Source organism: Malurus melanocephalus, unplaced genomic scaffold (assembly GCF_030028575.1).
Source record: "Malurus melanocephalus ecotype Western Australia unplaced genomic scaffold, MMel_1.1 scaffold_425, whole genome shotgun sequence".
NCBI lineage: Eukaryota > Metazoa > Chordata > Aves > Passeriformes > Maluridae > Malurus > Malurus melanocephalus.
The window spans coordinates 322,410-333,949 of NW_026623657.1; the positions used below are offsets into that span (position 1 = coordinate 322,410).

The 11,540-nt window shown below is 50.6% G+C and overlaps 1 protein-coding gene across 3 annotated transcripts in view; it reads left to right on the forward strand.

Moving 5' to 3' along the window:
- The window catches only part of MAFK (MAF bZIP transcription factor K), a 12,048-nt gene extending 2,599 nt beyond the window's left edge, over positions 1–9,449 (forward strand). For 2 of the 3 annotated variants that reach the window (XM_057379835.1, XM_057379836.1), the window contains exons 2-3: positions 5,785–5,864; positions 7,004–9,449. In XM_057379835.1, coding sequence (XP_057235818.1) covers positions 5,829–5,864; positions 7,004–7,438 — 471 coding nt within the window. In that variant the 5' untranslated portion in view covers positions 5,785–5,828 and the 3' untranslated portion in view covers positions 7,439–9,449. Of the gene's footprint in view, positions 1–1,603; positions 1,722–5,784; positions 5,865–7,003 lie in introns of those variants that run through there. The other variant, XM_057379837.1, reaches the window with a different exon arrangement.
- Positions 9,450–11,540: the final 2,091 nt, after the last annotated feature.

The following is an 11,540-nucleotide window of genomic DNA, read 5'->3' on the forward strand; positions in this document are numbered from 1 at the left end:
GCAATCTGTTGCGGCGTGGAGTTCAGTACTGCTGTGTGCCTCCTGAAAGGGAAAAATACAGATCAGCTTGATACCCTCTGATTTCCATCAACATTGGAAGATGATTAATGGCATGGAATGTGCTGCAGGACTTGGTATTGAAAATCTCTAGCTGTGTGAGATGTTTGGGAAGCGAAGAAAGGACAGCTGGGAGCGCTGGCCCCTGCGGCAGTCAGGGTTTGTGGGATAAGCTCGCTCGCTGATCATTTTTGTAAACATCCAGCTGTGAAATACTTGAGCGGTGCTAGCACTTTCAATTATCAGGAAGTTTCAGGCTCAGCACCCTGTAGAGATGAACAGGCAGTTTCCACTTCTGTCTCAGCTATTGTTTGAGGCTATCTTCAAACTTGGGCAGAGAATCTTCCAAGCATGAAGCAAGCACAGGCGATGCAGTGCTCTGTGACCGTCAGCACAAGGGCTGGGGRAAGGCAGTAATGAGAGCAATTACCCTGGCACTGCGCTCCCGAGTGGAGGGACAGGCTGTGTAGTGGATCCCACTGCTTTGCAATATTGCAGGACGCCAAAYAGCCATGCCATAGCTGCGTTCCATTATTAGCAGTCAGTGAAGATCTCTGACTTGATGGCTGGCACTTRGGGTGAGGAGCAGCAAAGTTAGGAATCCCAATCCCAGTTCTGCGTCCGAGCGAGTTATTTGTTGCTTGGTGGCTCAGCTTGCCTGGTTGGGGAGATGCATCTCTGGGCTGGTGATGCTGAGGTGTAATTCCAGTATATCTCTGTCACTGCCTTTTGCAAGCACGTGATGGAAAAAGTGCTGTAAGCTTGTCAGTAGCAGGGCTGGCTGTCGCATACCTTTCCCCTTCAGCCTCCTCCTCCATGAAGTTTCAGAGGTGACACACAGCCTGGTGCTCTGTATCCATGCTCCTTAACCACAGGCTCTCTGCAGCTTCTGACTAGGTTGTTTACCAAACCACTGAAGGCTGTCTGATCCCTGTCCAGGCTTCCCCAGAGAGCGCCTCAGAGAGCTGTGTCCTGGCAGCTCTCAAATGTGCTCTGAAGGTTCCTGAATCTCCTCTTTGCTGCTGGATGCTGGTTCCGATCCATAAGGGAAACAGAAAGCTGGCCAGCTGGGCGAGGGCTGCGTGGAGCTCCTTTAGAACAGTAAACAGTGACTCACCCCCTCCTTGTGTCTTCTCTCTCTTCATGTCAAATATATTGCCTCGCATATGCTTCTCTACTCTCTGATTCACACCGCCAGCCCGTCCCTCCCCGCTCTCATTACAAATGAGTGACAAGCGTCAGTCTGCCTTACAGGATGTGTGAAGGTTGTCAGAGCAGGAGAATGGCTTTTTGAATGATGGGGAGAGGGATGGTGCTCTGCCTACCATGCTGCAATGTGCTGGAAATCCGTGTCGAGCCTCCGAGTGGCAGCGGCACGGCGACGAGGATTTAAGCATCTGTAGTTCCTTTCACCTGTCAKCTCAGATGTTATCCCTGCTAGGCACATCCATTTGGCTAGCGCTCTGGAGCTGGGAATAACTTGAGGATAAACGAGAAATTTAAACAGCTGCCTAGGAATTAAATGGCTGCGTTTGGGAGYGAGTAGAGTATTCCCCGCGTGGCTGTGGGTGCCGAATCGAGACGCGATGGCAGAGGTTCCCGTCGCYGCTTGAACCTTGCGCTGTTTTTCTGCCCTCGGGAAGTCGTCGCCRGCCTGGCGGAAGGTGAGGGTTGCATGTTTTCAGTTTGCTCTGTGTGTGTGTGTGTGAGGATGGAACCTAAACATCAGCAGGGCTGTCTGCCAGGCACTCATGTTCTGGCCGGGGTTGTCTTTCAGTGTAGAAAGAGTTTTAAAATTCAAGTTCGTCCGCAGTTGTCGAGTGTCGGCAGTGACTTTATAGTAATTCCTTAATGTGTAACGCGCTTGGAAAGCCCTGTAGCGTGGAAAGTCTGAAATCTCACTCTGGCATGTTTTCTTTCTTAATTGCAAGCCTTGTGTGGAAAGCTCTGTCCTAGCTGTGCCTGAGTCAGGCTTTCTGCTGCCTTTCCCTTTCAAAGCGAAGGAGCTGGGATSTCTAGATGCTCAAAGCTGAGCCTCTCAGGCTTAGGATGACAGCTGGAGACCTCCAGGTTTTTGGGAGGATGCTGCAAGAGGCACAGGAGCTGTCTGGGAGAGGGAGAGGGCGTTGGCAAGGCTGTCAATGGGTAACTTTATTGCGGAATTACAAGGGCTCTTTATGTAACCCACAGTCAAAACACTTGCTGTAAATACGAGCGTGGAAAAGCTCTGGAAAAGCTTTTTCCCCTCACAGTTGGTGTATTACTACTTGCTGCTTTATTGATGTGGCATTCGAAGTGTGTCGTACTGCTTACAGAGCCGGGATGTAACACGCTCCTCGTTCCAAAAAGCTGAGCTCCTAATTTTAGACGTGATGCAGCAAGCGCAATTAAGGAAAGAAGGGCAGGCGTAGGGTAAAGACTAAAAGGGTTCTAATAATCAAATCGCAGGCAGGGTCCCAGAAGAGCCCYGTGCAGCATGTTTAGGGAACGCTGCTGGCTGTGGCTTGTTTGTGGGGTGGTTTATGATTTTGTTGTGGGGTTTTGCTGTGTAACTGTGGGATATGCTCACAGTGCTGATTTTCAGTGTCTTCTTGCTGGTAGCTGAATAGATYCAAATAGTCCTGATGGGAAGTATTTGGTAGATGAGGAGATGGAGCCCAAGGYCCTGGAGGACTGCTGGTGAGGATTGCGAGTGTTGTTGTATCGGTTTCGAGCGGAGCCCGGACCACACCTGTGCCTTCACCTAGTGCAGAGATAAGACTCTCCCTGACACTCATATCTGAGTGTAAGCCTGTTTGAGTATTTCTGMTTGCTCTGTGAAAGCTTGCCCTTTGGGTCAGTCCAGCCCCCAGTGCCCCACCCTTGTTCCAAGAGGGTCTGGCATCACAATTCCCGATGGTGCCTTGACCCTCCTSAGAGCAGCAGCTCTGTCCCATGAGCCCTGCTGCAGTAGGGTGGATCCCAGCCGATCCCAAAGGGATGCTGGCTCATTCAGGGTGCCTTGGTGTGTGGGGAGACAGGTGTGCAGCAGAAGACGCTGTGCCACGTGCCTGTGCTGTCCGCTGAGGAATGTGCAGGGTAAGGAGCTGTTGCATTGGTGACATGGAGCAACAGGTGACCAGAAGGATTTCATCACTCAGAGCYGGAGCATGGCTCAGGGTGGCAGGTGAGCCCTCACACTGACCCCACTGGAGGCAACCTCACCCTTTGGCCCTTGTTTTCCATGATACTTTACATTTCTTTCCGTCCCTGCACAGCCAAGTGGCCGCGTTCAGTTTTTCCATCGGCTGGCGTAGAAAACGCTTTGAAGACGCGCCGGGTGAGGATCAAAAGGCTTTTTGTGCACTTTGGTGGGTGTGACGGGGCCGTYGTTGGCCTCCCCCTCGTTTTTTGCCTTTCCTTTTCCGGCGCTCGCAGCGCGGCGAGCGGCCAGCGCGCCCCTTCCCTTGTAGGGATGGGGGCGGCGAGGGAGGGGGGGATGCCGCCGAGGGAAGGAAGAGTTTCTGATGCTGTGGGAATGTGAGCGCTCCAACTCTGTAAACAGCTGGTGACTCACTGCATAACTATGGCACCAACTGCCTGCGGCCCGGCTGCGCCTCTGCAGGGAGGGGGCTGCCGGCCCTTTCCTCTACGCACTGGCAGTGCCTCTGCGCTCCTCAGCTCCCAGATCAGTCCTGGTGGCCGACACACGGAGCTTTTTCCTTCCTCCCAGCTGCCAGCCAACATCTGCGCCTCCGGCCGGGAGGTAGGGGTGGGCAGAAACGCCTGGTGAGGAAAGGAAGTGATGGATGGTGACAGGGCAGTGCTGGGCTCTGAAGAGGTGCTTGTGCTCGCAGGAGATGCTGCCCTCCTGAAGAGCACGCAGACAGCGGCTGGGCACATCCCTGTCTGTCCAACTCAGCTATGGGGGGCTGGATTTGCCCCCCTGCCCTGTGCCCTGCCCACTCCTGTCCTGGCAAAGCTGGGGCTGTGGATGGAGGTGTGCCCGGGGTGGGGCTCGGTGCTGGAGGAGAGCAGGCAAGGACTCAGCGATGCTCTAGAAAATGCAGYGCACACCAGTTGCTGTAAGTGGTCCATTCATCACGGAGCATCTTGGCTTGTGCGCTGTGCGGCTGTCCTTGTCCCTCCTCCAGACATGGAGAGCTGTGCTGTCTCGGGCTTAAAAATAGAGGAGGCGCCTAAATACACTCCCTAATATCTAGGATAGTATCTTGCAGCTCTGCAATTACAGGATTATTTTTTCCCCTCCTGCTCTTCCTCTTGATTTTTACGTAAGTCGTGTGACGATGAGGTGTCTTGACTGATAAAATTCGAGTGACAGCGGCACGGGCTGAGCCAGCCACCCGGCTCCCACTGGTCCCCACGCCCCACCTCAGCACACCCCCAAATCCCGCCACCCCTGTTTGCAGATATGAATGAGTTTGTTTACTCTCCGACGACCTCGTGATGTCTTTGCACAGACATGACCTGAAGTCATTATTGCTTTTGGGCTTCTCTGTTTCCATGGCGACTGTCTCCGGGTTGGCTACTTTCCCAAGGTCACCATGGCAACTATCAGAAGGGAATCATGCTTGGGATGCTTTGGCTGGATTTTTCATGAATGATTAGGATGTGTGACACGATGCAGACGTGGAAATGGGGAGGGTTTGGGCTGGGCTGGAGAAGGTGGGGGCAGAGAGAGGACTCCCGCCAGACAGGCTGCGCTCTGCGGTGCCGCGGGTGTGCAGCCCTCGAAGCCGCCCTGCGTCGGGGGCACCGGCGCCTCGCCCYCTCCCCGCTGGGGAGCCATAGCAGAGGCTGTGATGGTGGCACGGCTGCTGGTGCCTCTCCCAGGGTAGGTACAAYCACCACGGGGTGAAGGGCTTGGCTGGAGGTGCGGGCAGGTGCATTTTCTGCAGGGCGCTGSTCGGAGGGGTGTAGGCGCYGGCTAAGGTGAGAGTGAAGGGCAGYGTGGCGGTCGATGGACATGCCTCCACRTCACTGGAAATGTCAGGCAGGTCTGTTTTCTCAGTCTGGAGGATTGGGAAGCAACAGTCTTGGTGTGTKGGGAGAGGTGAACTCCTTCCTGGCTTTGTTGTCGGGGGCTTTTGTTTCTGTTGTTCGGGTTTTCTGGTGGCGTCTCCTTTGGGTGGGGACGGCGCTGGAAGCAGGTTACAAACCAAGCAGCTTCTTTCTGGGTTGCTGCTTCAATTTCGAGCSGGGTTAATAATCATCAAAATGAGAATGAAGGGAGTTGTTGTCTTGTGGCTTTTCAGTGCCTTTTATGAGCAGAGGTAACTCTTAATTCAGTCCCTAATAGGCCATTTGGAGCGTCTGGGATTCCTCCAGAGGGAGGTGAGCCAGTGACGGGGCCTTGGAGGCCACGCTCTGTGCTCCCCTTGGGAAGGGGTGGCACATGGCAAGGRGTGGTGCGTGGTGCTCAGTGTGACTGTTGTTTACAGATGAAAGTGGGTGTCCTCCTTTCCTCCCTGCCCTGTCTTCYCTGCTGGATCATAGCGTGGTTAACAGCAAAATACGATGTGTTAGTGTTAGAAAGCAATGCGCTTGTCAACACAGATTTCTCCTTCTCGTATCTGAATAGGGACACAGATCCCTGAATCCATCCCAGTGCTTCAAACAACTGTGGGGTTATTTCTTTTAATGMTGGTTGAGTGGGGGGTGTGTTGGGTGTCTTCTTCCTGCCTCYGTCTCCGAGATTAACCTGGAAACCTTCTTTTGTTTTTCCAGTTGCAATTTCTGAGCAGTTTTGTCCGGAAGACTGTGCTCAGGTTATGACGACTAATCCCAAACCGAACAAGGCATTAAAGGTAGGGGAGAAGCTGAGTGGGTGGTGCAGGGTGGCTGGGGAGGCTGTCGCAGAACYGCGCGGTGTTGGTCGTGTGTGTCTGTTCTTTTCCTTCCCAGAGACTCTCACAAGTGGGTGCTGATACAATTTCCCACTGTCTGCAGGAAAGGTTAGGGTAGAAGAATACTGTCAATACCCAGAAAGAGKTCAGAAGTCTCTAGGGTGGCATGAAGGCTGGCATATCCCAGCTATCYCAGAGACCTGTGACTGCAGGAGTGCTCCCAGGCTTGTCAATGAAGTGCTTTTATTCACAAAACTGGGGGGCACTGGGGAGGTGACACGTTCAGCTGGTGTCCCCCAGGTCCATGAGGCAGTAAATGTCTTAATGGTGTTAATGCATTGCTGAAAATTCCTTTCCAGTGTTTTGGCTCTTCATTCCTTATGTCCTGCAGACTCTGAAAAGACAAAAGTATGGTGTCTTAAAAGTTCTGGGCTCAGTGATGCTGCASGAYTTTTTCAACCTAARTGGTTCTATGATTCTRAAAATGATAGTGGTGGCCAATACRCTTGAGAAAAGGACAAGGCCTCAGTGGTTTTCTCATGTAACTTGAGTCTGGCCTGTGCCCCAGCAAAACCAAATCGGGCTGTGTCCTTGAAGTCAAGCAGAGTTGGTTTTATTCACAGTTGGTTTTATTCACTGCTCCAATGAGCAATCTTCAACAAAAAGCCACAAAATGCTGAATTAAGCCCTGCATAAAGCAGTTGTTTTGCTTTTGAGATGCTGCACTGGTGTCCCAGCATAATGCTGGGAAAAGGTGTCATCTTTAGCRTTCAGTATGAATTCCAGGTCCTGACAAAGGACTTCACAAAAAAAAAGGCTTCAGCTGGCTTTACGTTTATCCCCTTGCAAATCTTGCTGTTGGGCTCATATTGGGTRTGTAAAACTCACTGCTTTCTGTGACCCAAACCCAGACAAGCACAGTGCTGAGATCTCTCCCATGTCTAACCCAGATATTTTAGTGGAGCTTGCTCTCCACAGCACATGGAGGGTGTTTTCCAGGKAGAGCTGTCCCATTGCTGAGGGTTGGCCTTTCCTCTTTCTGCCACTGAGCATCCGCTCACGTCGGGCTGCCGCTACCCCTGTGCTGTTGGTATTTGCAGGTAAAGGAGGAGTCAGGAGAGAATGCCCCGGTGCTGAGTGATGATGAACTCGTGTCAATGTCCGTACGGGAGCTGAACCAGCACCTGAGGGGTCTCACCAAAGAGGAGGTCATCCGTCTGAAGCAGCGGAGGCGCACGCTGAAGAACCGGGGCTACGCTGCCAGCTGCCGCATCAAGCGTGTGACTCAGAAAGAGGAGCTCGAGAGGCAGCGGGTTGAGCTGCAGCAAGAGGTGGAGAAGCTGGCCAGAGAAAACAGCAGCATGAAGCTAGAGCTGGATGCCCTGCGCTCCAAGTACGAAGCACTGCAGACCTTTGCTCGTACCGTGGCGCGAGGGCCGATTACCCCGACCAAAGTTGCCACCACCAGTGTCATCACCATCGTGAAATCAGCTGAAATCTCATCCAGTTCTGTGCCGTTCTCAGCAGCCTCCTAGTGCCCTCGGTGTGGGGAACTAGCAGCCTTTCAGAGGGGAGGGGATAAGGCTCTTATGCGTTGTTCCGGAGTCCTTGGTCACGTYGAGAATTGGCATTCTAAGAAGTCTCTTCCAAAAGTGCAAAAAAACAGAAGAAAAAAAAAATAGAAAAGAGAAAAACAAACAAACCCAAAGGTTTCCTGCAAAGGGAACTTAACTGGCTGCTTCTGTCTGGACTCAGTGGCTCCATCAACTTCTTGTGTCCAGGATTTGAGCTCTGTATGCAGTACAAATTGCAAGATCTGCTTCCTCCTTCCCCCTGCCTCCACAAAACCCCTCTTAGCTGTGGGCAGCTTTCCAGCTGGGAGAAGATACCTGAGGAGCCTCYGGAGTCTTCATGAATGATGCTCAAGAGCCAGGAAACAGATGGACCGTAGAAATCATCATGTGAGATGAATGTATGGGAAAAAGAGTTTCCTTTAGTGGCCTCCTACTCCTTGTAAGAAGGGTCTCCCCTACCCTCCCCACTTCCATCTGATATKATGAGGGCAGGAATATAGGCTTTGTGGATTTGATTTCACCCTGCTAAGAGTGGATGGGAGCGGGAGGATGATGGAGATAAACSCTTGGGTCTGACCACACCCATTAAGAATAACTTCTTGTTTTCAATCCATGCTGTTAAAATATGGAAAAATATATATTTTACATATTTTAATATGCCCCATTACCTGTGTGGCCTGTAAAAAAACCTACATTGCAGCCTCCTTTATTCCAAGCCCAAGTTTCCCGATAGCTCCTTCCCAAAGGCGTGCCTGTGAATTGGGTATATTTATGCAGTTTATTTCTTCCAAATGATCCGCAGTCTTGAAGTAGTAGCTTTTATTTCCTGGATTACCTGAAGCTGAAGGGAGGGAGGCACAGTAAATGCTGTGAAGAGCAGTGTGATGTGGAGAAAGGGGGAGATGAGGAGGAAAAAATGCTGCACGTATTCCTGGTGGAGGCAGAATTGGCTGTGAGAGAAGGTTGGGACAGTTCTGCTGGGATCAGCACCGTGAGAAGGAGTTTGTGCAGAGGATTTTGGAAGGATGTTTTTAAAGCACTGAAGTGTAACTAGAGGGCAATAGCATTCAGCCAGGAGGAGAGGAGTTCAGAGTCTCCTCTCTGACAAAGCATTGGTAGGTTAGCAGTGACCATCCTTTGCTGGAGAGCTGTGCTCACCAGTCCTTGGTGATCAGAGAAGGGYTGTGGAGAGGTCAGATGGGAGCTTGGAAGAGCCTTTCCCTCTCCATAGCACATCAGATGCTGAATTTGGGATCCAAAGAGTACAGTGAACAACCCTCAGTGTTCAGACAACCTGTGTGAACGTGACCCTGAAACTTGATGCTTTCTCTTGCAAAGGGGTGAGTTATCCTGAGAGGTGCAGGATGGAAAATCAGAGTGTGTGTAGGGACAGAAGAGTTGGGATYGAGAAGTCGTTTGTTTGGCTCTGAGCAGTGGTTTGGGAGAGGGATTTCTGGCTCGGCAGTGGGCAGGATTTGGGAAGCTGAAAGGAGAGATTCTTTCAGTGCTGAAACAATGAATGTTTCCAGGTCACTGTAAAAAAAAAAAAATAGCTATGTTGGTGTTCGTGTGTTTTGTTGTTGTTTTTTTTTTTTTTTCTTTTTGAAGTAGGAAGGAAAAGGGACTGTGAGTTTTTGTAGGGCAGGTCAGAGACTTGTGGAATGGACGACGCCTGTTGTCGCACAGGTGAGAAGAGAATGAGATTGCTGAGGTTTAAGGTGAGGAGAAGAGCTTAGAGAATTTGGGCTCCAGAACAGAAAACAAAAGATCACGAAGAATTCATGAGTGGTTTGGACTGAAAGAGAATAATCAAGTGCTACCGTTGTTGGAAAGGGGACAGTGAACTGGCATCTGACACCCAGTATAATTTGTTGTTTGAGGCTTTGTCTTGCCTTGAATGGCAGTATGTTGGTAGAAATTTAGTGAAGCCCTACTTGTCTTTGGAAGAAGTTGTTAGCTTGCTTTTTCTTTTTTTTTTGGTAGAAATTTAGTGAAGCCCTACTTGTCTTTGGAAGAAGTTGTTAGCTTGCTTTTTCTTTTTTTTCTTTTTTTTTTTTTTTTTTGTCCTTGTCATCGGAGTCTCTGGATTTCCCAGGAGGNTTTTTTTTTTTTTTTTTTTTTTTTTTCACCTTGTCATCGGAGTCTCTGGATTTCCCAGGAGGATCCTTTGTGAAATAGGTTAATGGAAAGAGAAAACCTCAGACTCGGTTCTCATTCAGTCCCCAACATCGACATCCGTGACCTTACTGAGCCGGAAAGGGTGTCAGTGAAATGCTTCCTGAAGGCTCGTTCCCCCTGCCAAATCCACGTGTTTTGGAGGGGAGCAGGGAGTTTCCTTCGAGTGATTTTCCAACACGTAGAGTTTGGATGACACTTAGTGTTACCTCATTTCTCCTCCGTTCCCTCCCCATCTCCAGACAGGCAGATCGATGTCCTGTGTATCAGTACCAGTTATTGACTCCCACAGCAGAAGCTGAGGAAGAGAAAGATGTTACGGTCATTTCCTGGTCCTCTCGTGTTCTCCAGCTCACAGACATTGGACACTTTCCCAGACCTTACAGGTGCCTCCAAAAGCAGGCAAAATGGAGACTCCTGGCACTGTTGGGGCTTTAAATGAAAACTTTAATGAAAAAGGCCAGTTGACTTGAAAATGCCCAAATGCTTCCAGTCTTTAAAACAGCTCCAGAGCTCCATAACATTCCTGGCTAGATAGGAACACCCTCTGGCTGCCCTTGACACCCCTCCGGGGAAACCAGACCAGTCTCACCGAAGGGGACAGAGGTCGAACTTTGTTCCTTGGGGTCTTCTTGCTGTTGGAATGAGTTGAGAAACATATCTTTATGTGGCACTTCCCTTGTGGCCAAGTATTTCTTTTTTTTCCAGTTCTTGGAAGGGTGCCAAAGGCTTGTCCAAGTGATTGCTAGTTTAGTGCTGGTAGGCACTTAAATCTCTGGTCACTCGATAAAGAACAAGAGGCCTGGGTGTTGTTAAAGCTGTTGATACCATAGCCATGGTAGGTAATCCATATTGGATATCCATAAGGACCACGTGGAAATATTTAAAGAGAGAGAAATATATATATAAATATATAATTATATACATTTTATCGTACAGATTTTTCGTAAAAAAGAAAAAAAAAATAATTTTTTTTCCAAGTTTGATACTGTAAATCTTTATTAAAAGAAATTGCCAGTCCAGGGCTCCCTGGGTGGTGACCTGGAGGGGAATGAAATGTCCTGGCTAAACTTCCACAGAGGGATCAGAATTGCAAGGTAACGTGGAGGGAGGAATGACCCGAAAGCTGTTGATTGCGTTGGAGATCCATCTCCTCCACCCTCCTCCGWGGAGGGCCCTCCAGCTTGGGGTTGTCGCGTTGCATTCCTCTGGGGTTCGGTTTGTTTCTGTTGTGTTCTATTATTATTTTTTTTTTGTTCTGGTTGATTTTTTTTGGTTTTTTTTTTTTTTCTCTCCGTCCTGCCCTTGCCAGCCTGACGCCCAGGGCGAGCGCGGCGTGGCGAGCTGGCGGTGGCCGCAATCCCCGCGCGTCTCCTCGCCGCRCAGCACTTTGGATGCCGGGGCTCCTTTCTCTGCCCCTCTTASTTTGTCCCCCCGACCCCTCTGAGGAATGGGGGCTCTGATTTTTGAGTGCTGGGATCCTCTCCCCTGGGCCTGGCGTTTTTTTGGTTGCTCCCCATCCACAGTGTGACGTGGGAACCCAGGGCTGGGCGGGGAGGCAGGAGAAGCCGAAAGCGTCGYGCAGGGACCGGGAAGGGACAGCTCTGTTCTCGTAGATGTCGCGTTTGGGAGTGGGGAACCTTTCCCTCCGGGGCAGCTCCAGATCCCTTTGAAAAGAAGCAGCGTCTCTGTTTTTTMCCAACTCTACCGTGCCGGGAGGAGACAGCAAAGTGCAGAGATCTGGGTGCCACCACGGCGGGGAGGGACGAGGCGCTGGCACTGGGCCACGGGATGGCTCGGACCCGGGGAGGAGGAGAAGGTGGCAGTTTTTTTCTCTCTCGAATCATTTAAACTTCATTGTCATGATTGTTTTTATTTAAAAAAAAAA